The following is a 25,863-nucleotide window of genomic DNA, read 5'->3' as shown; positions in this document are numbered from 1 at the left end:
GCTTATATTTTGGTAGACAGCAGTTTGAGGTCCCTGATTGCTTAAATACTTGCCTAAACTAAGTTTCATTTTCTCTTCAACAGGATAAAGAGGCACTAAAGGAGCAGCAGCCGAGTAACTGCGTGTTTGTGTGCGCATTGCACTCTGAGCCAGATGAAGGGAGCAGGCCCGTGCCGCCCCTCTGTGGCCCTTCTGAGCAGGCTGGACTGCAGTTAGAGGCGGCACAGAGGGCACTGTTGCAGCGGGAGAGCGAGGTGAGTGTGCAGCAGGCTGTGTGACGGGACTGCCCGGCTCAGCTCACAGTGTCTGTTGATGGCCAGATGTGCAGAGAAACAGCCGGTAGGTCTGTAACTATTGTATATGCTTTGTAATTTGTTCATTTTTATGTGAGTGTGGTGTCATCATAACTGGTTTTGGCACGTCATTTTAAATCTTCCACAGCTATTTTAGTAATTATTTTATCATTTAGAATATTAGATAATTTTCCATACTTCTCTTTTTTAATGAAAGGTTTTGGAATTAAAAGAACAGCTAGAAAAGATTAAAGACAACTTAATGAGTAAAAACGAAGAAATACTGCATCTGAACTTACAATTAGATGCGCAGAACAACCGTACTGCTGCCAGCCTCAGAGAGCGTCAAGAAGAGAATGACAGCCTACAGGTAAATCCATGTCTGTGCTGATGATGTCAGCACTGGGCCCCCACAAGACGCACGGGAGCCTTCACAGGAGGGTGGAAGTTGGGTCCATTCAGGCATCTGAGTCTGGGCACCTTGCAGTGTGTGCAGAAGCAGCTTCCTGGGAATTCCCAGGCAGTGACCGCACCCAAACTCTGCTTCCTGTTTGTAACCCTGGCAATGTCTTCTGAGGGTCTCTGCTGGAATAGCATTGCCAGAGCAGCACGTCCCTAATGACAGGAACCGAGAGGGGGAAGCCGCATCCTCACTCAGGCCCTCAGGGGCTGCGACGTCCTGGAAGAGGTGACTGGGAGCAAATCGTCGCTGTCCCCCTCCCTGGCATGATAGCATAAGCAGTTTCAGATCTTCCTAACATTTGTGTGTAGTTATGCTTTTGGAAAGGAAAACAAACTCTAGAAAGCTGATAATCTAAGTGGCAGGACGGCTTCGACACATATGCGCAGTGGCTGTGCTGGCACCACAGGCCCCACCACTGATGAGGCTTGCAGGCCGTGCTGTTTCTTCACGTGAACCGGTTTGGAAATGTCTTGGGTGGAAGAGGAACTCTAAGTCTGGTTCTCTGGCTGGTTGTCCTTTCAGGGCGAGTGCTTCCTTGATTAACTGAGAGCTGGGCAGGAGCACCTATTGCCTCTTCTTTGGTGATTACTTTGAGACAGATTGCTAAGAGAAATACAATAATAGATTGTGAAAGGCAAACTGATTTTTTTTTTTTAAAGATTTATTTATTTGAGAGACAAAGTTACATAGAGAAGGAGAGATAGAGAGATCTTCCATCTGCTGCTTCATTCTCCATATGGACACCACAGCCAGGGCTGGGCCAGGCTGAATCCAGGAGCCAGGAGCTTCTTCCAGGCCTCCCAAGTGGGTACAGGGGCTCAAGTGCTTGGGCCATCTTCCACTGTTTTTTCAGGCCATTAGCAGAGAGCTGGATTGGAAGATGAGCAGCCAGAACACACTGGTACCCATATGTGATGCTAGTGTAGAGGCTTAACCTAATACGCCATAGTGCTGGCGCCAAACTGATATGTTTTTAATAGAAAAACATTCTCAAATTGCATTTCAGGTCGCATATTGGAAACCACAGGTGTATATGATTAAGACAACAGTTCGCGTCTGCCAGCTCGGGAGTCGTTTTCCCTCCTGGCACTCTTTGCACTTCATTGTCAGTATAGCTGTTGCTTTTCCCATTTGCACAGGTGATTCTGCACAAGGGAGAAAGGGATGGCACCCGAGGTGTGAGTGAGAAGCTCCCAGGGCAGCAGTGTGGGGTGGAAAGTGAAGCTCCCAGCAAGGTGAGCCCCTCCTGCACAATCGTGGTATGGGTCTTTCTCTAGCCCTGGCCACAACTGCGTCTCTGGCATGCCCTTCTCAGTGGAAGTGATCAACACACATTTGTCTCCTCACATAAAGTTCATGACACTTTTCTTAATTTTGGGAGAGGTTGAGGATGGTGGGGGCTTTAGGAGTAAAAAGAAGTTTAATCTTCAGTTTTTGTGTCTCCAGATTTCCTAGTGACAGAGGCTGTTGGGATACTCACATTCCATGTGGTGTCTGCTATACTTGGGAATATTTTTTTTAATTTTTTATTTATTTTTTAATTTTTTTGACAGGCAGAGTGGACAGTGAGAGAGAGACAGAGAGAAAGGTCTTCCTTTTGCCGTTGGTTCACCCTCCAATGGCCGCTGTGGTAGGCGCGCTGCGGCCAGCGCACCGCGCTGATCCGATGGCAGGAGCCAGGTGCTTCTCCTGGTCTCCCATGGGGTGCAGGACCTAAGGACTTGGGCCATCCTCCACTGCACTCCCTGGCTACAGCAGAGAGCTGGCCTGGAAGAGGGACAACCGGGACAGGATCGGTGTCCCGACCGGGACTAGAACCAGGTGTGCCGGCGCCACAAGGCGGAGGATTAGCCTAGTGAGCCGCGGCGCCGGCTACTTGGGAATATTTTAAAATATGCTGTTCTGTTACTTTGAGGAATGCTTTTAAAACCAGTGATTTATTTTTTAAAAGAGGAATATATGTATTATTTGCCATATGAATATAATTTTATATAATGAAAAGCGTGTTAAAAGTAGTTATGTAAGGACAATATTTCAGTCACATTAAGAATAGAAATCCTGGCTGGCGCCGCGCTCACTAGGCTAATCCTCCGCCTGCGGCGCCGGCACCCCGGGTTCTAGTCCCGGTCTGGGCACCGGATTCTGTCCCAGTTGCCCCTCTTCCAGTCCAGCTCTCTGCTATGGCCCGGGAGTGCAGTGGAGGATGGCCCAAGTGCTTGGGCCCTGCACCCGCATGCGAGACTGGGAGGAAGCACCTGGCTCCTGGCTTCAGATTGGTGCAGCGCGCCGGCTGTAGTGGCCATTTGGGGGGCGAACCAACAGAAGAAAGACCTTTCTCTCTGTCTCTGTCTCTATCACTCTGCCTGTCCAGAAAAAAAAATATTAATCCTTTAAGATTTTTGTTCATTCATAGATATATGTAAATCCATGCATCTTTTTTCTATAATTCTGATTTTTTTGTTAAGGTGTAGACAGTTTTCATGTGGTGCTTTATGTAATAAACATAACTAAAATTTAAAGGGCTGAACTTTACTGGATTTCTAATTTTTTGAAGAAAATCATATTTGGGGTTTTCTGACTTTTCATGTCACTAAAGATTTTTTTTTTTAATTTTTAATTTATTTGAAAGTCAGAGTTACACAGAGAGAGAAGGAGAGGCAGAGAGAGAGAGAGGTCCTCCATCCGATGGTTCACTCCCCGATTGGTCGCAACAGCTGGAGCTGCGCTGATCTGAAGCCAGGAGCTTCCTCTGGGTCTCCCACGTGGGTGCAGGGGCCCAAGGACTTGGTTCATCTTCTGTTGCTTTCCCAGGCCATAGCAGAGAGCTGGATTGAAAGTGGAGCAGCCAGGACTCGAACTGGTGTCCATATGGGATGCTGGTGCCTCAGGCCAGGGCGTCAACCCACTGCACCACAGTGCCGGCCCCATCACTTAAGATTTAAAAAATATATATTTTTTAATTGTATTCAAAAGGCAGAGAAGCAGAGAGAGAGAGAGATCTTTCATCTTCTGACTTGTTCTCTAGGTGCTGACAACAGCTGGTGGGAGCTAGGGACCTAAGTTCTTGAGCCATCACCTGCTGTCTCCCATGGTGTGCATTAGCAGAAGGCAGGAATCAGAAGAAGAGCTGGGATTCGAACCCAGACACTCTGATATGGGATGCAGGTGTCTCAAGTAGTCTTAACTTTTGCGCCAAAAACCCACCTCTGGTGAAGATTTTCATCTCCCTGAATCAAAATATCTCTGAGGTTTGGTGGGAAACCAAGCCCTTCTTTCCATCTGGGCAGCCTCACCATCCCTTGTTTGTGCCCTGCCCTCTCTGGTGACTCCTTGTTGTTCCTCTGCCTTACTCTCCATGTTCCCCTGCTGCTGAGTCTGATACCAGGGTTGGTGATGCTTCTTCAGTTTGATCATTTGCTGTTGCCTTGTTCTACACTTCTTAGTCAAGAGGTGCTACACATCTTTAGTTAAGTCAGTTCTTTAGGGGTGGCATCGGCACAGTGGTTAGGATGTTGGTTATGAGGTTTGCATCCCATATCGGAATGTCTGAGTTCGAGTTCCAACACTGCCTTGCACTCCAGCTTCCTGCTAATGCACACTCTGGGAGTCAGTGAATGTTGGCTGAAGTACGTGGCTCCCTTCCGCCCATGTGGAGGACGCGGATTGAATTCCAGTTTCCCATCTTTGGTCTGGCCAAGGCCTGGCAATGAAAGGCATTTGAGGTCTCTCAGTGTGTCTCTGTTTGCTTTTCTTTTTTCTTTTTCTTTTATTTTTTTAAAAGAATGTATTTCAAGCTTTTTTTTTTTTAATGGATTTATTTGATTGATTGATTTGAAAGTCAGAGGTACACAGAGCAAAGGAGAGGCAGAAAGAGAGTTCTTCCATCCGCTGGTTCACTCCCCAGTTGGCCGCATGGCTGGAGCTGCACCAATCTGAAGCCAGGAGCCAGGAGTTTCTTCTGGGTCTCCCACATGGGTGCAGGGTCCTAAGGACTTGGGCCATCTTCCACTGCTTTCTCAGGCCATAGCAGAGAGCTGGGTCAGAAGTGGAGCAGCCGGGATTCGATCTGGTGCCCATATGGGATGCCGGCACTATAGGTGGCTGCTTTACCCGCTAAGCCATAGCGTCAGCCTCTCTGTTTGCCTTTCAAATAAGTAAATTGCCTTTCAAATAAGTAAATTAAATAAATAATTTTAAAAAGTTCATTTTTCAGTACTTTAGTTTTTAAAACTATCATAAAGTAGATTGGAAAAGTTTATCATCTAGTTAGTTGTTTGCTGTGAGGATGCACACGCAGGCACACAAGCACACTCGGCTTTGAGTGACTTGCGAGTGTTTTTGCCTCTGCTCGGCTGGTAGCTGCAGTTCTCAGCAACCATTGGGAATATGACCCTTTAGGGGTCAGATTGCAGGTGTGACTTCAGTGACAACCACAATGCAGAAATTTCAGGCTCTTTTCAATATTTACAGATCCTGGGATGGGAGGGGTGATACTCAGCACGCTCTGAAATATTTCTGTGTCCATGGGCTGGAGCCAAACTGGTAAGGCATGGTGTCTGAGTGAGTGCCGTATGGAAAACTGGGTCAAAGGTGACTGAGCCCTGCATCTGGTATGATAATGTTGAACTTAACGTTTGACAATTGAGCTGAGGTATCATAAACTTGAAAGTATTCACTGTACATACACACACACACAGACACACGCATCAAAATATTACCTTGATATGTTCTTGTTTGAGGATACTTCAGCATCTCTGGGAAAAGGAGTGGATGTTTAGTCTGGCAGTCAGGATGTCCGTATCACATATCAGAGTGCTTGGGCTCAGTTCCTGGCCCTGGCCTCTAACTCAGGTTCTCTACCATTGCAGAATTTGGGAGGAGCTAGCAGTGGTGGTTCAAGTAATTGTGTTCCCTGCCGCCCAAATAGGAGACCTGGATTGAGTTCCTGGCTCCTGGTTCTGGCCCCAGAATGAGCACATGGGAGTGCCCTCTCTCTCTCTCTTCCTCTCTCCATCTCTTTCTCTCTCTCTCTCTCTCTCTCTGCCTGTCTCAGAAAGATCATTAGCTCTGTTCAGCCATCCTTGAGATAATTCCATCAGGTGTTTTCTTGTTTTTGTTTTTCATAATAGGTTAATATTTCCTTGGAAGGCAGAATGACAGGGAGAGACAGAGATCTTCCGTCTTCCAGTGCATTCCCTAATAGCCTGCAGTAGTTGGGGCTGGGCCAGGCCAAAGCCAGAGCCTAGAACTCAGTCTGGATCACCCTCATGGGAGGCGAGACCCAAGTACTCGGACCGTCACCTGCTGGCTCTCAGTGTGTGTACTAGGAGAATGCTGAAGTCAGGAGCAGAGCCAGGACTCAAACCAGGGGCTCCGCTGTGGGTTGGTGGGCATCACAAGTGCCTTGTTAAATGCTAGGTCAAATGGACTACTCTTTTAATATATTGAATATGTTGTTGGATTTGGCTTGGTATTATTTTGCTCAAAGTTTTTGCATCCATGTTCATGAGAGCTATTTACCTGTAATAGCTCTTGTTATAATATTTCATCAGGTTTTGGTATAAAGGTCCTGCTGGTTTCATAAAATGAGTTGGAAAATTTTACACTTTTCTAGTTTCTGAAGCCAGGAGCCAGGAACTCAGTTTAGGTCTCCCACACGGGTGGCAGGGGCCCAACTACTTGAGCCATTGCCTGCTGTCTCCCAGGGTGCACATTAGCAGGAGGCAGTAGTCACAAGCAGAGGAGCCAGGACTCAAGCAAGTCACTCTGATAACGGATGCAGGTGTTCAAGGGCAACTTAACCACCGGGGCATGAATGTAGTGTTCTTCTGCTTATTTGGTTTCCTTTTCATTCCTTTCTTTGATGTTTCATAGTTTTCAACTGAGATATTCTTCATCTATTTTGTGAGATTTTTATCTACATATTTTGTTTTATTGTAGTGCTGTTACCTTAAATGGTATATTTCCTCTTGAATACTAATTGTTCATTGATAGGATATAGAATTATACTTAATTTTTGTATATTACACTGTTTCTTGATAAATTTACTGTAGGAACTTTTAAAAAAATTTCCTGGGATTTTCCATGTAGATTATCTTGTCATCTGCAAAAAGGGACAGTCTAATATTCATCTTTCCAATCTGTGTGCTGTTAGATGTTTTTCTTTGTTGAGCTAGCTAGAGCTTCCGCATTCAGTTTCCACCATTAAATGTGAGGTTAGGTTTTGGCTTTTGAAGGAGATCCTTTTTTCAGTTGAGGACACACTCTATTCCTTGTTTCCTGCGAGTAAGAATTGTATTTTTTTTTAGCATTTGCTAGCATTTAATGAACCGTGTGGCGTCAAGCCACCAAGACACAGGCTCCCCCACGCCCTTAATCTTCTCCTCAGCTCTTCTGCTGAAGAATTGGGCCTTCACGATGACAGGCTGCTTTGGGAGCTTCCGCTTTCCCAGAACTTTGTAATAGCCCGACCGCACCACATCAGTGATGGGAGCAGCTCCAGTCTTGTTCTTGGCAGCATTTACCCGTGTCTGCTCACTGACCAGCATCCACAGCTTATCAAGGTTGACAGCTGGGCAGGAGCTCTGGTTCCTCTTTAAGTGATAATGCCTCATACCAAGTATCCCGAAGTAACCTGGGTGATATTTATCAAAGTTGCTCCTGTGGTGATGCACGCCACCCGCATTACCTCGGCCTCCCGGTGCTTACGGTGCTCGCTGATGCGGCTGTGGCCGTGGCTCACGTGGCCCCACGGTTTCCGGGTCTTCCTCAGTCAGTGCAGTTGTATGACTGCTTCTTTCCTCTGTTACTGTTACTTTTATGAGTTCTCAAGTATGGGCAGCTTTTTCTCCCTGGAACAGCCCGTTTGGTTAGGGTTTATAAATCTTTTCATGTGTTGCTGGATTTCACTTACTGACCTTCTGTGAGAAGCTGTGCATCTGTCTTTGTCAGGAACTTTGGTCCACAGTTGTCTGTATCTGAGTGCTGTCCTGCAACTGCTGGCTTCATTGAGTCAGTTGTTGCATCCTCTTGTGCTATTTGAGTAGAATTGTTCAGTGGCACCAGTTGGCTTGGTGAACTCTTCATTGGGATTAAATGATTATAGATTGTGTTTTCTTACTAATTATTTATAGGGTATTTGAATTCGTTTCCAGTTGGGAAATTTTTGGCTATTTATTTAAGTATTTTTTCCTGTGTGGTTTTCTCTTTTTCCGCAGGCCCAATTACAAAAATGCCCTCATTGTCCTACAGATATTTGAGGCCATCTCCACTTTTTAAAAAAATAATTATTTTTCTTTCTCTTTCTCTGACTCCATGGACTTTGTTACAGATAATGTTGTTCTAAGCACATTAAATGAATTTTAAAATTTCAGATACTGTCATTTTTGTTGCAGAATTTTCATTTCTTTTTGTAGTTTCTATTCTTCCCAACTTCCTGTCTTTTTGTTTATGGTGATCATCCCTGTTTTTACATTTTTTTTTTTAATTTTTATTTATTTATTTATTTTTTTGACAGGCAGAGTGAATAGTGAGAGAGAGAGACAGAGAGAAAGGTCTTCCCTTTTGCCGTTGGTTCACCCTCCAATGGCCGCTGCGGCCGGCGCATCGTGCTGATCCGAAGCCAGGAGCCAGGCGCTTCTCCCGGTTTCCCATGCAGGTGCAGGGCCCAAGGACTTGGGCCATCCTCCACTGCCTTTCTGGGCCATAGCAGAGAGCTGGCCTGGAAGAGGGACAACCGGGATAGAATCCGGCGCCCCAACTGGGACTAGAACCCGGTGTGCCAGCACTGCAAGGCGGAGGATTAGCCTGTTAAGCCACGGCGCTGGCCTTTTACATCTTTGAGCACAGGTGTACCATTGCTTTGACATCCTTGTTTGTTTGTCCCAATGTCTTTGTCATCTCAGGATTGGTTGCCATTGGTTGTCTTTTCTTTCTTTCTTTTTTTTTTTTTAAGATTTATGTAGGGGCTTGCACTGCGGTATAGTAAGCTAATCTTCCACCTATGGTGCTGGCATACTGTATGGGCGCTGGTTCATGTCCCTGCTGTTCCTCATCTGATCCGGCTCTCTCTCTCACCTATGGCCTGGGAAATCAGCTGAAGATGGCCCAAGTGCTTGGGCTCTTGCACCCACATGGGAGATCCAAAAGAAGCTCCTGGCTCCTGGCTTTGGACTGGCCCAGCCCTGGCCATTGCAGCCATTTGGGGAGTGAACCAGTGGATGGAAGATCTCTCTCTCTCTGTCTCTCCCTCTCTTTGTCTGTAACTCTGCTTCTCAAATAACTAAACAAATCTTTTTAAAAAATGATTTATGTATATATTTGAAAGGCAGAGTTAGAGATTATCCGTCCGCTGGTTCACTCCCAAAATGGCTGCAACAGTCAGAACTGAACCAGGTCAAAGCCAGGAGACTGGAACTCCATCTGGGTCTCTCCCAGTACTTTTGCCATCTTCTACTAGTTTCCCAGGCTCATTAGCAGGGTGCTGGATCAGAAGCAGAGCAGCTGAGACTCCAACTGGTGCTCATATAGAATGCTGGTGTTGTAGGCAGTGGCTTAATCCACTGTGCCACAATGCTGGCCCTCTCTTTTCAGAATTGGTCATATATTCCTTTTTTTTTTAACGTATATTTTGAGGAATTTTGATTTGTATCTGCAAATTATGCTTTGGGGCTCTGGCTTTTGAAGAGCATCAGGTTTTGTTTTAGTGGTAGTTGGTGAGGTCAGACTGAGAGTGCACACAGGGAGTGGTTCCCTTCCCCAACTGTGGGAAGAAATTGAGATGTGGATGGGCCTGATCTTGGAACCTGGCTGCTCCTCTGTGTCTATTGCAAACATGTCTTTGCTCTCCACAGCCTTGCTGCCCTCTTTGCCACTGTGCTGCCAGAGGGCAGAGACTCAGAGTGGAAACTCTCCCACCGGATGGCCTCTGCCCTGTCTTGAGTTTCCTGCAGGCAGGTGCCTGTTATCTGGCTGGTTCATGAAGAATCTTCTGAGGGGCATCTTTCCACACCTAGTAAGGAACTCCAGCCCTGGCCAGTCCTTTGGCCACGTTGCCTCACCCCTTCCTGTCCCCTCTGAGTTTCCTGCTGATACCATTTCTTCAGACACCCCACAGAGCCACATTTCTGAGCAAGTCATGCTTCTTAGATAAAATACCACTTGCCTTCACTACCTGCCCAGAGGGTCACACCGACTGTCCTTTAGGGCCCACTGTGATGGCACAGGGCCTGTTGCAGCGCGTGTGTGACCCCAGTGTATGTGCTCTTGGCACAGACATGCACCCTTTTCACCAGCACCCACCCTCCCCATCTGATCTCCCTGCTGGCACGTCCGCTTTGCTGCACCTCGAGCACTGGTCTCAGGCGATCTCAGTGTTTGACGTGCTGGCGCCCGGGTTTTCGGTGTAATGCTCGTGCTGTGGTCGTGACTGCTCTGCAGTGCATTCCGTGCGTCTAGTGAATGGGCAGCAATTGTATCCAGACAGAATTGTCCTTAAAAGTGTCTTCACTCAATGGAAAACTTCCCCAAGACAGTTTCAAATTTAAATTAAATGAAGTTGGTGTTTAAAAATCTATGTATATTTTCCCTGTCTGTATAGTACAGAGATGTGGGTTGTGCAGTGCACAGCAGCGGCATCCAGAATAGAGCTGAGTGTGCGCTGTGGGAGCCAGCCTTTCATTGAGCAGTTTCCTGCCACCAAATGTGTAATTACTACCTTCAGATACAGTAATGCAGCATATCACCGATATCCAAACCAAAATGAGAGGGAGAGAGAGAGGGAGAGAATTTCTTCCACCCTGGGGTTTACTCTCCAAATGACCACAACAGCCCAAAGCCGAGGACCAGGGATTCCATCCATATTTCCCACATGGGTGGCAGGTGCTCAAGTACTTGGGCCATCTTGTGCATCCCAAGTGCATGAGTAAGAAGCTGGATTGGAAATAGAGTGCCCAGTCCCTAATTTTTGTTTTTACTATAGGCCAGATTTGTATTTGTGTCTAAAATAATTGTGAAATATGCTGAAATCAAGGATTGTTAAGGAACTCCCAATTTTTTGGAAGCAAAGCATTAGACTGTAATGAATGGTTTGAAAATTGTTAGCTAAAACACGAATTATGACATTATCTTAAGATAATGGAGTTTATAGGGCAGTGTTATAGTGTAAGCTCTAGGCTCCAGGCTGCTAGCTTTGGCCTGGCCCAGCCCTGGCTGTTGTGGCCAACTGGGGAGTGAACAGGCTAATGGAAGGTCTCTCTGTCTGTCTGTCCTTCTTTCTTTATCTCTAACTCTGACTTTCACATAAGTAAACACATCTAAGAACAAAACAAGATAATGGAGTTTAGTGGCTGGCGTTGTAGCCCAGGGACTTGAGCTTGCACTTGCAGTGCTTGACTTTCCATATCGCACCGCGGTTTGCATTGCTACTCCGTCCCCAATCCAGCTTCCTACAAATGTGCCTAGGAAAGCACTCAGGTAGAGAAGTGTTGAGGAGCTTAAGGCTCATCCAGGTCTTCATTATTGCAAACAAAATAGCTTTTTTTCTTTTTTTTTTTTTTTTTTAAGATTTGTTTCAAAAACAGAATTGGGGGTGGGGAGACACACACACAGAGAGAGAGAGAGAGAGAGAGAGAGAGAGAGAGAGAGAGATCTGGCCTCTGCTGGCTCATTCCCCCAAATGGCTGCAATGGTTTGGGGTAGGCCATGGCAAAGCTAGGAGCCAGGAGCTTCTTCTGGGTCTCCCATGTGGATGCAGGGGTCCAAGCACTTGGGCTGTCTTCCACTGCTTTCCTAGGTGCATTAGCAGAGAGCTGGATCGGAAGCAGAGCAGCTGGGACTCAAACTGGCACTTATTTGGGATGTCAGTGCAGCAGGCGGAGGCTTAACCTGCTGTACCACAGTGCCAGCCCCCAAATCAGCTTTTCAGAGGTGATCAAAGCATTGTGGTAACAGTAGCCTGGTTAGAGCTTCCTGGTGAGGGCAGACATAGCACATGGTGCAGCTGCTGTGGGAGGTACCAGCTGTGACCAGGGTGTGCCTTGAACAGCTGGGTACCACATCGGCATACCTTCTGGTGACATGGCTTGTTGATTTGCTTTTCATTCTGTTGAGTTATCTCCTACAAGGATGAATTCAGCCTGACCTGTGTGTTGCAAGGGAAGTTTTGGAGTTGATGTATTAAAGTGTCCTCTGAAATTTGCTTTATATTCAGGTTGTGTATGATAGAAGCTCTGAAATTGAAGAGTTGAAAGCCATTATTGAAAATTTGCAAGAGAACCAAGAACGATTACAGAAGGATAAAGCAGAAGAAATTGAACAACTCCATGAAGTCATTGAGAAGCTACAGAGTGAGCTGTCCCTCATGGGGCCTGTGGTGCATGAAGTCAGTGATAGTCAGGCTGACAGTCTCCAGCACGAACTCCTCTGTTGTCAAGTAGAGGGCCCAGCTGTGTTACAGGGGGAGCTTGAAGCTGCACATGCAGCCAAGCAGGCCCTGAGCCAGCTCCTGGCTGACCAGGAGCGTGGCCACAGCCAGGCACTGGAGGCTGTGCAGCAGCGCCTGCGGGGTGCCGAAGAGGCTGCTGCTCGGCAGCTGGTCGAACTTGGGCGTAGTGTGGCACTCAGAGAGGCTGAGGTGCAGAGCATGGCCTCCAGGATCCAGGAGTTTGAGGCTGTTCTAAAAGCAAAGGAAGCTACGATTGCAGAGAGAAATTTAGAAATCGCTGCCATGAACAAGTGGAAAGCGTTCCACTGCACTGAGCTACAGGCCATCCTGCTAGCCGTGGCCCGTTTCCGCCATGCCCTGGAACAGCAGCCCCTGGCTGCCTTGGATGAGCCTCTCGAGCTGCAGCGCCTGCGGGCACAGTGTGTCCGCCTCAGTCGCCAGCTGCAGGCACTGAACCAAAGGTTCCTTAGGTGCCAGCGGGAGCTGGACAAGCGGCAAGCCCGTGGTGCTGCAGCCTGGACACAGGTGCCTGGGGGCCACCCCAACCCTTGTGTGAATACAGAGACTGCATATGATGACGACTTGGAGCAGCTGACCTCAGTCTCCCGTGGCCCAGATCATGACCCACAGGTAGGTCTCATTTCCTGCAGCCCATGGGAACCGAGGACCCTGAGGAAGTTAGCCATTCTGGGCCAGGGGTGTTGGGTGTTCTTCAGAAGAGATGGCGTTTTTCCTTACTTTCCTCCTCTGTCTCTCGAAATTTTAGTGCCTGCCTTCTGTGCTGGACAAGTTGAGGGTTGCATTTACTGTTGTTGGCTTCCTGACCTGGTAAAGAAAGGAGCCTGGCCCAGCTCTGGTTATTGCAGCCATCTGGGGAGTGAATCAGTGGATGGGAGATACACACACACACACATACACCCCCTTCACCCTTCCCCTTCTCCTGTAACTCTGCTTTTCAAATAAATAAGTCAGCCTTAAAAAAAGGTCATTACTTACTGAAGGGTTAATCTTATGATTATAAAATAAACCAAAAGCATGTCACGTAAAGATTAAAAGACAAAAAGGAGAAAGGGTGGGAACATGGGCAGGGGTGGGGGGGAAGTGTCAGCTGTGCTCCTAAGTTTGTACGTAGGAAATTTGTTCTCCTGGTGTTAATAAAAAAAAGTAGAAGAAAGGAGCCTGAGGCTCATGTCAGCCTCGACTTGTCCAGGGTCTGGCGCTGTGAAATCAGGCTGGGATTTCACTTTTTGGTACAGTTTTAAGCTTACATCTTTTTAAATTTCTGTTTTTGGCTTCTAATTAAATGTCTTGCCTTTTAACAAGCACTTCCTGTGTAAAATGTTTTAAGCCCATCCATTCTGGAACAGGAGGACTTAGATGAATTGTCTTTTTTTTTTTTAAGATTTTTTTTTTTATTAATTTGAAAGTCAGAGTTCCACAGAAGTAAGAGAGGCTTTTCAGATGTACCAGCCTGACCTGCTATGTGGCACCCCGAGTGAGCCCCTTGGGCAGCGGGCAGTGGCAAGACTTTCTTTCCTTGTGATAGTTCTCAGAAACTGAGTGTCTGATGTATTCAGCTGTCACTTTCTAAACATTGTCACAGCATGCCAAAGTCCTGGTGACATTGAAGGATGCGGGTCTGCAGAGACAAGACAGTGTGATGTCAGTGCTCACAGTCTGCCAGAGGCAGCTGGAGTCAGAACTGCTCCTGCTGAAAAATGAAATGTGCCCGAGTGTGGATGACAGCAGCAAAGTGTTGGGAAGACGGAAGGTACGTGCACCTGGGAGGGCAGGCTGGAGCCCAGGAGCTCTGTGGACAAACCTGGCCTCCTGCTGAACTGAGCAGTATTTTGATGCTAGCGGGACCTGTTCTCTAACATGCTCTTTATATCTGCTTTAAAATATCCCAAGTGCTACACATTTCCCAGCGGCTAAGAAGCTTGTGAACATAAATAGTTACCTTTGCCCTAGAGTTAACAAGGTGCATATAACGGTTTGTAGCACATGCCCCGGCTTCTCCTTGCCCTTGTCTGTTTAAGGCTTCAGATTTGGTTTTGAAGCCTCAGGTGTATTTTTTTTTTCTCTGTGTATTTTCAGTTCTTTGTTGAGGGAAAAGGTTGCACATTGGCAACTTCAAATCTGTAGACGCTGGTGCAACTCATGACCCATGTACACCAGGCAGGTTCCCAGCGACCCTACCTTGGAAATGCTTAGCCCAGGGATTGGAGCTGTTTCTGACAGCCTTCTTTTCTTTTTTTAATGTTTATTTATTTTTAATCTACTTGATAGGTAGAGTGACAGTTAGAAAAACTTCTTCCATCTGCTGGCTCATTCCCCAGATTCCCACAACAGCCAGGGCTGGGCCAGGCCCAAGCCAGGAACTCCGTCTGGATCTCCCACGTGGTTGGTAGCATCCCAAGTGTAGGAGCTGTCATCTGCTGCCTCCCAGGATGCACTAGCAGGGAACTGGATCAGAAGCAGAGTAGGTGGGACTTGAAGTGGCACTCACTCCGGTATGGGACGTGGTGTCCCAAGGGGCAGCCCGCCCTCGGCGGCACAGTGTCTGCCCTCAGCTGTGTTGCCGCTGGCACTTCCCTAGCCTGTACTGTTATGCTGGTCCTCCTGTCCATCTCAGGACCCCCATACCTGGTCGACACACCACTGTCCGTGCCTCATACTCATCACATTACAGCTCCTTATCCAAACTTTCCAGTCCAACCCCAAAGGCTCTTCACACCACAAATGGTTGATTGTTACTCTGTTTTCCCAACTGTGCTGCCATCATGTGCTTGCCTTGACTTCTCACAGAAGCTCAGCTGTGAATGATGTGTGTGTCTGGAATGTTTTGTGAGAGAGGAGAGGTGTGGCCCCAGCCCTCTGGGCACACTCGTGTCTATACCATGTGCTCCATACCCATATCTTAGAACCTGAGAAATTCTGAATTCTGCGGCACACTGGGCCCGCGGTTTCCGAGCAGGTTGTGGCCCTGGCTGGGCCTGGTTTCTGAGAGATGAGCCTGGCTTCATAATGTTGGTTGGTGGAGTACCCTCAAGAAACCCACTCTGCAGAGAGGGGGCCTTGTCACCATCTCTGCAGTGAGGGTGTCTCATCCTCCTCTGCATAGGATGTTCATTTGAATTCTTTTTAAAAATTAATTTATTTTCACTTCCCTTAAAGATAGAAAGATAGAGATATCTTCCATCAACCGATTGACTCCCCAGGTACCCACAACAGCTGGAACTGGACCAAGGTGAAGCCAAGAGCCTGGAACTCCATGTGGGGCTTCTACCTAGGTGACAGGGACCCAGGCTCTTGTGCCATGACCTGCTATCTCCCTGGGTGCATATGGGAGCCAGGTGCAGAACGAGCCAGGACTTGAACCAGGCATGCCGATGTGGTATGCAGTTGTCCAAATGGTGTCTCAACCACGAGCCAAATGTCTGCTCTGTGACATCATGATCTGGTTGCCAAATTCAAGTCACACACTGGCATGGAAGCTTCAAATTCATTATTTAAAATATGGTTTTGTGTTTTTTAATGTTAAGGTTTAGAACCTTCCTGTCCATTCTTCCTCAAAGAAATCTGTGTCCTCTGTAAGTTATCCCTGAAATAGGATGAGAGTAACCCTTTACATAGAGAGCTTTTAAACTTTGATTGTGTTTTTCATGAGACTACATAAATGTGCAATCTTTCATGTCTCACATAGGCCCCACGGGGCTCCTAGACGGTTTCCCAGGTGCTCCGGCAGGCGGGCAGACAGCTGTGCAGCGTGGTTCAGGGAGCTCACTCTGTGTTCCTGCTTCTTACCTGCAGGGTAAGGAAAGACTTCTGGACGGTTGCCAGCTGTGGAAAGTGGATCTCGTAGCCCAGGTCAAACAACTTCAAGAAAAATTGAACCGTCTGGTGTATTCCCTGGCCTTCCAGAACGTTGACAGTGAAGCCTTCAAACTTCAGCAGGCGTCAGCAGTGGCGTGTGCGTGTGTGCAGGAGGGGAGCTTGGATGATGGCTCCCATAGCCCTGCAGGAACTGCTCCTGGTGATGTGTTTGATTTTGACAAAACCACATGGGATCTTGTTGATGGGATTAAAAATCGAGATTCTTGGTTAGGAAAGGAGATGCCAAATGTTCCCATTGAAGAAAAATTAGGAACACAGGATGGGTCTCTTTCGTTACAAACCAGGGTGCACAGGGACTCCTGTGCCCTGAGTCATGCTGAGGAGGCCAAGCCCCTGACGGAAACTGCCAGAATGTTGGACCTGTCTTCCTGGAGCTCTCCCGAGGTCCTCAGGAAGGACTCGACCCTCGAGCCCCAGCCCAGCCTCCCCCTGACGCCCTGCTCTGGTGCCCTGAGCCTGTGCAGTGCTGGTATCTCCCCACCAGAGAGGATGGGTGCATCGCTGCTGCAGTCCCACACGCCAGGGCTGCTGAGTTCACCAGGTGATCTGGCAGGACAGCCCCTGTGCTGGGCAGAGTCGCCATCAGCTGACTACAACCCTGGGGAGAGGATGGCTGCGGTAGGTGCCTCTCACTCCCTGTCCAGCATCTGTGGGGTGTGCAAGCCAGTGTTCCCAAGGGGATGTGTCCTCAGGGTCTGCCCAGGGTCACAGCAGCTGCCATTGTTGGCTCACCTGACAGTGCTTGGGTGCCTCCCAGCCCCTGGGGAGCAGCTTTCTGCAGGGCCACTGCAGGTGAACATTAGATCATTCCAGTCACTTCTGACGTGTGAGATACACCTGCCCTCCTCAGAAACCCCCCTGGGCCTGCTTCTGACTGATGCCGACTCTGAGGGGCACAGTCATAAACCCATCTTCTTGTAATTTGCATAAGAATTATGCTCTTTGTCTTGAATGTGTTTTTTAGTTGTATTTCATATTTAACAAGTCTCACAAATAATAATAATTTTGAGTACTTTATTATTTTTGAGTTAGATGATATTTTTTTCTAACAATACTAGGATTTTGCATATGTTCAATAAGAAAAAAATAAGGTGATATGGGGGATATGTTATCTGAGGTATCCATAAATGTAGTGTCACTTATTTCTTTTTAAAAAATTATTTATTTAGTTATTTGAAAGTCAGAGTTAGAGAGATCCTCCATTTGATGGTTCACTCCCCAAATGGCTGTAACAGCTGGGACTGAGCCAGGCCAAAGTCAGGAGCCTCCTCCAGGTCTCCACATAGGCGCAGGGCCCTGAGCACTCGGGCCATCTTCCACTGCTTTTCTCAGGCCATTAGCAGGAAGCTGGGTCGAAAATAGAACAGGCAGGATTTATTTATTGGGATGCTGGCATTGCAAATGGCAGCATTACCTTCTGTGGCACAATACTGGCCCCTGTAGTATCATTTCATGCAAAGCATTTTAAAATGTAAAATATTTGCTAGTGGCTACTTTAAAATATTCCTCAATTACTGTGGGTTACTTCCAATTAAAACTGGAAGCACATGACCCTGACGGGTTCCCAAGTTTGAAGACTGTCATCTGGCTTCTTTGTGGGCCGATGATGAATTCCAGCCTTAGAAAAAAATTCCCCCTGGCAGGTTCAGTCTTGTGATGTGATGTGGTGACTTATTACTTTGACCATTTAAAAGTCCCCCTGTCTGAACAGGAGAAAGATATCGAAGATTTCATCATAACATCTTTTGATTCTCAAAATCCATTAAGATCACCTCCTCTTGGGTTAGAAGGAAAAAGCAATGGAAGTGAAACAGGTAAGTCACTTATCCTTTTTTTCAACTTCTTGTTTCCTTGATTTCGGAGTGCAGAGCAGCACATGGAATTCCTGTGAGTCTGCTCTGAGGTTCCCAGCAAGCACTCTTGCTGTGCTGCCCCCACGTGCTTCTGAGTCGAGTTGCAGACCTGAGGCCGTCTCTCTCGTATGCAGTTCCCTGTGTACTTGTTAAAATCAGGGTTGCAGTGCAGCACACATCACTGAGCAGAGGCCACTGCACATCTGTGGACCTTCCTCACAGTGGTGTCCTGGAACGGAAAAGATGTCCAGCTCACACATTGTTCACATCTCTTTGGGGTGGACACTGGGGAGAAACAAGCGAGGCTCCAGCCCTGCAGGTAACGCAGGTGCCTCTGTCTCACTGCATTTAAAGATGCTGACAGGTGAGGAGAGCAGAGGCAGTGGTGGTGCAGGGTCCTCAGCACATGTGTGTCTGGCCTGTGGTTCCATGTGGGGTGTCGTGTTCTACTTGGCTTCCAGACTCCTCGGCAGTGGCAGGCTCTGCCAGCTCATCTTGCTCTTTTTTCATAGGGTGTAGTCCTGTGGGAAGACACTGGGGATTTTGTGCGTGTTCTCTGGCTTCTCAGACCATCCCCCTGGCTTCTGCCTCCACTGAAGCTTCTTGCCTGGATCACTCATTGCAGTGGCTGGTTACCAAACTGAGGTTTTCCTTTTGTAAGAATTATTTGTTATGGCATTGTCGCATAATGGGTAAAGCCACCATCTGCACTGTTGGCATCCCATGTGGGTGCCTGCTCTACTTCCGATCTAGCCCGTTGCTGGTGCACCTGGGAAAGCAGCAGAAGATGGCCCGAGTGTTTGGGCCCCTGTACCCACGTGGGAGACCTGGGGGAAACTTCTGGTTTCTGGCTTAACTCTGGCTGTTGAGGCCATTTGTGAAGTGAGCCAGCGAATGGAAGACCTCTCTCTCTGCCTCTTCCTTTCCCTCTCTGTAACTCTGCCTTTCAAATAAAATAAATAAATGTTTTAAAAATTATTTATTTCTTTGAAAGGCAGAGTTAGACAGATCTTCCATCTACTGAATCACTCCCCGGATGGCTGGACACAACAGCCACGACTGGGCCAGACTGAAGCTGGGAGCTTCATTTGTGTCTCCCACATGGCTGGCTGGGGGCCAAGCACTTGGACCATCCTCTGCTGTGTTTCCCAGGCCAATTAGCAGGGAGCCGGATTGGAATTGGAACAGCTGGTACCTGAACTGGTGCCCCTAAGGGTCGCTGGTGTCTCAGGTGGTGGCTTTATCCACTCTGCAGTAGCATCACTCCCTAAATGGAGGTTTTCTAATTCTGTAATTTCTTCTTTAACTGAATCAGGCTAAAGTATTTTGATTCTTAAAATTTTCATTGGCTCTTTCAATGATTTTTGAGAATAAGATCATAGTAAAACAGATCATTGAAAATTTTGGCACTTGCATATTGCTAATCCCAGCAACTTATAAAATTTTAATCTGTCTTTATTCCACGTGGTGTGTGGAGTAAGAAGCTGAAAGGTTCAGTGAGGGGCATTCCATGAATGGCCTTCTGTCCGTTCCTTTGCCTGGGGACATCCCTGTCCAGCTCCCAGTACGACACAGCATGTTCGTTCTGGGGATCATACTTGCTGCTTAACCCCCACCCCCACCCCGAAGCCCCTCTTGCTGCTCTTCCCTGTCACCCTGGGACAGCCCTTCCACACAGCACTGAGAGCTGCTGTGTGAGAGCGTCCATCTTCCCCACACAGCTGCCAGGGTATCATTCTTTTGCACGCCTGTGTCTTCCTTTGCTTCTGTTCCTCTGTGTGCTTGGTTGCTGGCCTCCCCCATGGTGCCCTAGAATTGTGAGGCTCTGCCCATCCGCCTTTCTTGGTGGTCTGGAGAAACTTTGTGGGTGGCGCTTTTTCCCTGACAGCTTTCTTACTCCCTAGCATTCGTTGAAGGTTTGGGCCTGGTGCCGACTGCTGGTTGAAGCTCGTGTTTCCTCAGATGTTGCGCACGGCCGCCCTTCTCCATCCCTGTGGCCATGCCCCCTCTTGGCGGGACCTGCCTGATTAGGGTGGTGCATTTCCACCCACTCTGAAAGTCTGTGCTTTATTCCTGCTGTGGTCATTTCTCCTAAGTTTCTCTCTTCTTTCTAAGGTTCTTCCTAATCACATATTGGTCTTCCTGTACTGGTTTTCTACTTTTTTTTTTTTCCCTCTCTTGTATTTTTCTCACTTTATTTATTCAAGTGGCAGAGAGAAGACAGCATTCAAGTGAGCTTCCGTCCACTGGTTCACTCCCCAGATGCCTGCAATGGCTAGACTGGGCCTGGGCTCTAACAGGAGTTAGGAACTCAGTCTTTGTCTCACTTGGGAGTCAGGGACCTAGCTCCTTCAGCCATCACTTGCTGACTCATCTCCCGTCTGCTGGCTCACTGCTTAAATGTCTACAGCAGCTGGGGCTGGACCAGGCCCAAACCAGGAGCTGGTGATTCAGTCTTGTCCCACGTGGAATGTGATGGCCCAGGTTCTTGAGTCCTCACTGCTGCCTCCCAGGGTGAGCATTAGCAGGAATATGGAATCAGAAGCAGAGCCAGGACTTGAACCAGGCACTCTGATATGGAATGCAGGCATCTTGAGTATGCCTGCCCCCAAGAACTCTTATTTCTTAAGCATGCATTGACTATTTTTATTTCTGTTCTCATGATTTAAATTTCTTAGAGCTCCTTATTCTACACCTCTTTGTTCCTTTCCCCCACAGCTTCACTTCCTTGTTCCATGCAGGATGTGCCCCTTTGTTTCTCTGAAGATAATTTCTCTCTCTCATTTTAAAAAAGAAAAGGATTTATTTATTTGAAAATCAGAGTTACAGAGAGACCGGGGAGGGGGGGAGGGAGGGAGGGAGAGAGAGAGAGAGAGAGATTGAGATCTTCCATCCACTGGTTTATTCCCCAAATAGCTGCAATGGCTAGAGCTGGGTCAAACCAAAGCCAGGAGCCAGGAACTCCATCTTGGTCTTCAAGTGGGTGACAGGGGCCCAAGCACTCGGGCCATCATCTACTGCCTCCCAGGTTCATTAGCAGGGAATTGGATTGAAAGTGGAGCAGCCTGGACTCAAATAGGATCCTTCCTCCCTCCCTCCCTCCCTCCCTTCCTTCCTTTCCTTCCTTCCTGTGCCGATGGTTCACCCTCCAATGGCCGCTGCGGCCAGTGCACCACACTGATCCGAAGCCAGGAGCCAGGTGCTTCTGGTCTCCCATGGGGTGCAGGGCCCAAGCACTTGGGCCATCCTCCATTGCACTCCCAGGCCACAGCAGAGAGCTGGCCTGGAAGAGGGGCAACCGGGACAGAATCCGGCGCCCCAACCGGGACTAGAACCCGGTGTGCGGGTGCCGCAAGGCAGAGGATTAGCCTATTGAGCCGCGGCGCTGGCTGTCAAATAGGATTCTTTCTTAACCTGCTTCACCACAATGCTGGCCCCCTGAAGTTTCCTTTTGTTTGGTATATTTATTCTGTTTCTTCCTGTATGTTCTATTTCATGTGGTATTCTGTATTAGAAACTTACCTTTACGTGTTTTAGATTACAGGGATGGGAAACATCTAGCCCTTGAGTGTTTAAGTCCTGTAGATTCATTTAGTGTGGTCCTGCCAAGGCACCCGCAGGCAGGACTCAAAATCTAATAAATCTGTAGCAGGCTAATTTTTATTCTGATAATTTTGGATTCCCCATTAATGATATTATAAATATCCAAATGGCCCTTGGCAGAAAACAAATTCCCCAGCCCTAGAACTTGGACTACAACTTAAAAGACCGGGAAGGTCTGTCCTTACAAAAGGTCCTTGTCTCTGGCATCTTCATCCTGGCCCTGCCTGGGCCTGGTGGAGTCAGCTGGAAGGGCCCCTCATCCATCTTCACACGGGCATCTCCCCTTTGACTGTTCCTCTGTACCATGATGAGCATCTGCCCTGTCTCCTGGAGCTTGTAGCTCCAGGCTTTCGTGTGACGACCCAGGCTCTGCAAGCCCTGTGAGTGGACCTGGGTCTGTTTGCTGTTGGGGTTCCCCTTCTGTCAGGCAGGGGTGCCTGGTGTCTCTGCTTAGGGCTCCTCAGCCCTGGTTGGCTGTTTTTTTTGGAGGTTGGGATGCTTTTCTCTACCCTACCCCCTTCATCTTTTCCTGACCAGATGCCACTGTTGGTCCAGCTGCCCAGTTGTCTCGCATTGGCCAAACCTTCTGTTGCCACCTGCCTGCTCTTTGCTGCTCTCACTGGGCTTGGTCACAGGCCCTGTGGCCGCCTGCGGGGTGCTTGCTCCATACTGTCTTTGGAGGAAGAGGAATAGCGTGTCCACATTTGGGTGGCAAGAAGCCAAGGTAGCCACGAGGTTTATGTGTAATTCTGTGCTTTTTATCACTGAATAAGCATTCTCTCTTGAATCACATCTTTTTTTAAAGAAAAAGATTTAAATGTTTATTTGAAAGGCAGAGTTAGAGAGGGAGAGAGAGAGAGAGAGAGAGAGAAAGAGAAAGCTTCCATTTGCTGGTTCACTTCCCAAATGACCACAATTGCCAGGACCATGCCAGACCAAAACCAGGAGCCAGGAGTCTCCCACGTGGATGGCCAGGGCTCAAGCCCTTGGGCTGCCTTCTGCTGGTTTTCCCAGGCCACTAGCTGGAAGCTGGATCATAAGTGGAGCAGCCGGGACACAAACCGGCACCCAGATGGGATGCCAGCATTGCGAGCATTGGACTGCTACACTGGACCCCTGAATTACATTTTACATAAAAAACAAAAACCCAAGTATGATCATGCACGCTTTCCTGTGTGGAAGGAGCCTCAGCTACAGTTGACTCTGCTGTTGAGAGTCTTGTGTGCACCCTCCACAGGGTGCACCAGACTTGTGACGGCAGCTTTACCCTGTGGTCTCCTCAGGTGACAGCTCAGGCTGTGGAGCGATGCTGAGCACAGGGCCAGGGGAGTTGGAGGCTCCCACTACTGGTCCTGAGGATCCTGCCCCCTTCCCTGAAGGATTTCAACAGCCTCTTGCAACTATGAAGAAAGAAGTCCATCCCAAGCAGGTGAAGGTAAGGGCTGGCGGAGCTGGGGCTGCCCTGGCACGCACCTCATACCATGTGCCACTGGTCTGCACTGTGGTCCAAGCCCCATGCTGGCTGTTGTGACTTTATGCCTTGCTTGAATGTTTCTGGAAGGTGAAACCTGCTGCTGGAGGGGCGTGGGGACTCGTGGCCTGGGTGAGGGCCTTGGTTGTGGGGGTCGCTGTGGACCAGCTGTTCTCATGGTGCCTCCCAGTGCGTGTGTTTTAAGGACTCTTGAGAATCTGAGCTGGGAAGCAACTTCCTGAGTTCACTCGTCAACATTTGTCACCTGTTGGGCAGTGATAAGGTTCTGTTTTCTTATCTTAGGGGTCCATCGTGCCAGGGCTGCCTGTAAGTGAACAGCAGCTGTCAGTCTTGAGCACCACCCAGAGGCCTTCAACATAGTGATGAGGTGTGCAGGTGCTGAGGACTGTATGCTGCAGGGGGCCCCTGCCAGCTTTGCTGTTGAAACACGCTGTGCACAGACGATTCTGGGGCGACTTGCACCACGCCTGGTTCTCGCTCTTCCTCTTTGTTCTTGCTGTGTCCTCACTTTTGTTTCCCTTGAGGCTGGTCTCGAGGAGGTTGTCTTTCTGGGCTTGTGGAGCAGCTTGGAGGTTTTCCTTTGGGCAGTCTTGACCCTACCCCAGTCAGGCAGTGTCAAGGCCCAGGGAGAATGCCCTTGGTGACACCCACCCCACAGCTGTGCTCACTTGTTCTGCTGTCTTGCCATTGGCAGGAAGGTTGTGGCTTTTCTAGGGTTGGAGGGGTATAATGGCCTCTTCCCCAATAAAAGGGCCTCCCTGCCCCTGGGTGTGCACCTGTCTCAGGCTGCTCAGTCTCAGTCATGTGTTGGACCCACCACTGCTGGAATGTACTGCTGTGATGGCCTCCGTGTGGCATCCTCCACCCAGGAGAGAGGTCCATGGAGCCCAGTGCTATCTATTGTGGGTCACAGTCTGGCAGGTCCACCTCTCCTGTCCACTTTTGGTGGGAGGAGCCAAGGCTCATGGAGTGTCTGCATGTTCAGAGCCAAGGAATAAGCCAGTTGGAAATCATTTAGATCATTTTATGGCAAAACCATTGATGTAAACATGGCCAAATGAGTAGTGCATGTTCTAATACTAATATTGTATCTTATTCAAATAGTAAAAGTATTCCCAAGCATAACAATTTTGAAATTAATAAACTTCTGACATTCTTATTCCTTTAAGAATAGAGGTTGGAATAGTTTTTTTCTTATATTTTGTTTCCTTTTTGGCATTTCCTAAACTTCTGTATAAAACATGAGATACTCCTATCCAAGCAACCTGACTTTTTTTATGAATGCATTTGGTTATTAGTGGTAGTTCTTTATACTTAGGCCTGGGGTTCGAAAGAGAGGCAGCAAAGCCAGAGAAAACCCCAGAGACTGTGAGAAAGCTGCTAAGACGGCAGTGAGGGAGGAGGGAACAGGGGGCTGGGCTGGGAGCTGTTCTAGGCAGACCTGCTGCTCAGTGTTTCAGCCGAAAAGTCACATAAAGGTGTTTTCTGAAAGGTTTCTCAGACTGTTTCACCCTTAGTGTTTTCCTTCATGGTTTTATTTATTTATTTTTTATTTTTATTTTTTGACAGGTAGAGTGGACAGTGAGAGAGACAGAGAGAAAGGTCTTCCTTTACCATTGGTTCACCCTCCAATGGCCGCTGTGGCCGGTGTGCTGCGGCCAGCGCACCGCACTGATCCGAAACCAGGAGCCAGGTGCTTCTCCTGGTCTCCCATGCGGGTGCAGGGCCCAAGGACTTGGGCCATCCTCCACTGCACTCATGGGCCACAGCAGAGAGCTGGAATGGCAGAGGGGCAACCGGGACAGAATCCGGCACCCTGACCGGGACTAGAACCTGGTGTGCCGGCGCCGCAGGCAGAGGATTAGCCTAGTGAGTCGCGGCGCGGCCTCCTTCATGGTTTTAAATTCCTCCACTGTGCTTCCAGAGCATGGCGCACCCTCAGGTTGTGCTCAGCACTCAACAGTGAGGGGCAGCTGCGTGAACAGGGTTCACTGTGAAGCCGGCTCTGCCTGCTGTGTTATGTTCAAAGGAACATAGAAAGGCCCTGCTGCTCAGATGTCCTGTGGTCGCCCGAGGTCACCCGTGGGGTCCCTGTTCTAGTAGCCCCTACACTGAGGAGGCTGGAAGGGTCAGAGGAGTCCCAAGGGAGCTCCTGCACAGAAGTGGGCCCCAGCCATGTTCAGTCCCTGCTGGAAGCCTGTGCGTAGGGTTGGAGAAGTGGCCTGAGTGAGGCTGCGCATCAGCTGACACGAACAAGGGCTCCTGGGCAGACAAGGCACAAATAGAGACAGCCTGCATGTGTAGACTGCACTTCCTCCACAGAGCTACTTGTTCCGGAGTGCCAGAACCTTCTCAGACCTAGTGGTTGTGTCTTTGGTACCCACAGCTGCCAGATGACTGGTTTTCCCTCAGGGCCCAGTGCTGGCCTCGGAGCACCTGACAGGCATCCAGGTGCCTGTTGGACTCTGCACCTCCTCCTCACCTGGGACCTGAGTCCGGGTATTTTCTCAGAGAAAACTCAGTTCTGCAGACATGACTCACCTGGCCGGGAAGCTGTGGGCAGAGAGCTTCATGTGTCATGAGTTTCCTTTTTGAGATATACTTAAAAATTCATTTTCTTCTCCTTGTTACCAAACCAAGAAATTGTATAAAAAGTTTAAAGATGGCCAGTTGTCTGCAGCGGGGGACTCAATGTGGTCATTCCATGTCAGCTGCAGTGGAGCTGACCGGCACCTCGACATCTTGGGCCCCTGCTGGTGCCGCCTTCTGCCCGGCTCATCCTAGCCCTGATCCGGAGATCTTGATTTGATATTGTTGTA

The 25,863-nt window shown here is 48.5% G+C and overlaps 1 protein-coding gene across 6 annotated transcripts in view; it reads left to right on the top strand.

Moving 5' to 3' along the window:
* The window catches only part of PCNT (pericentrin), a 150,837-nt gene that overhangs the window by 89,538 nt on the left and 35,436 nt on the right, over positions 1-25,863 (top strand). For 4 of the 6 annotated variants that reach the window (XM_062204173.1, XM_062204156.1, XM_062204166.1 and 1 more), the window contains 8 exons: positions 84-254; positions 511-663; positions 1,896-1,991; positions 11,966-12,829; positions 13,803-13,970; positions 16,013-16,714; positions 17,808-17,910; positions 22,836-22,987. In XM_062204173.1, the coding sequence (XP_062060157.1) occupies positions 84-254; positions 511-663; positions 1,896-1,991; positions 11,966-12,829; positions 13,803-13,970; positions 16,013-16,714; positions 17,808-17,910; positions 22,836-22,987 (2,409 nt within the window). The remainder of the gene's footprint in view (positions 1-83; positions 255-510; positions 664-1,895; positions 1,992-11,965; positions 12,830-13,802; positions 13,971-16,012; positions 16,715-17,807; positions 17,911-22,835; positions 22,988-25,863) is intronic. The other 2 variants (XM_062204190.1, XM_062204181.1) reach the window with 1 other exon arrangement.

This window comes from Lepus europaeus, chromosome 2, assembly GCF_033115175.1.
Source record: "Lepus europaeus isolate LE1 chromosome 2, mLepTim1.pri, whole genome shotgun sequence".
Lineage (NCBI taxonomy): Eukaryota > Metazoa > Chordata > Mammalia > Lagomorpha > Leporidae > Lepus > Lepus europaeus.
This window is presented reverse-complemented; position numbering and strand designations above follow the sequence as displayed.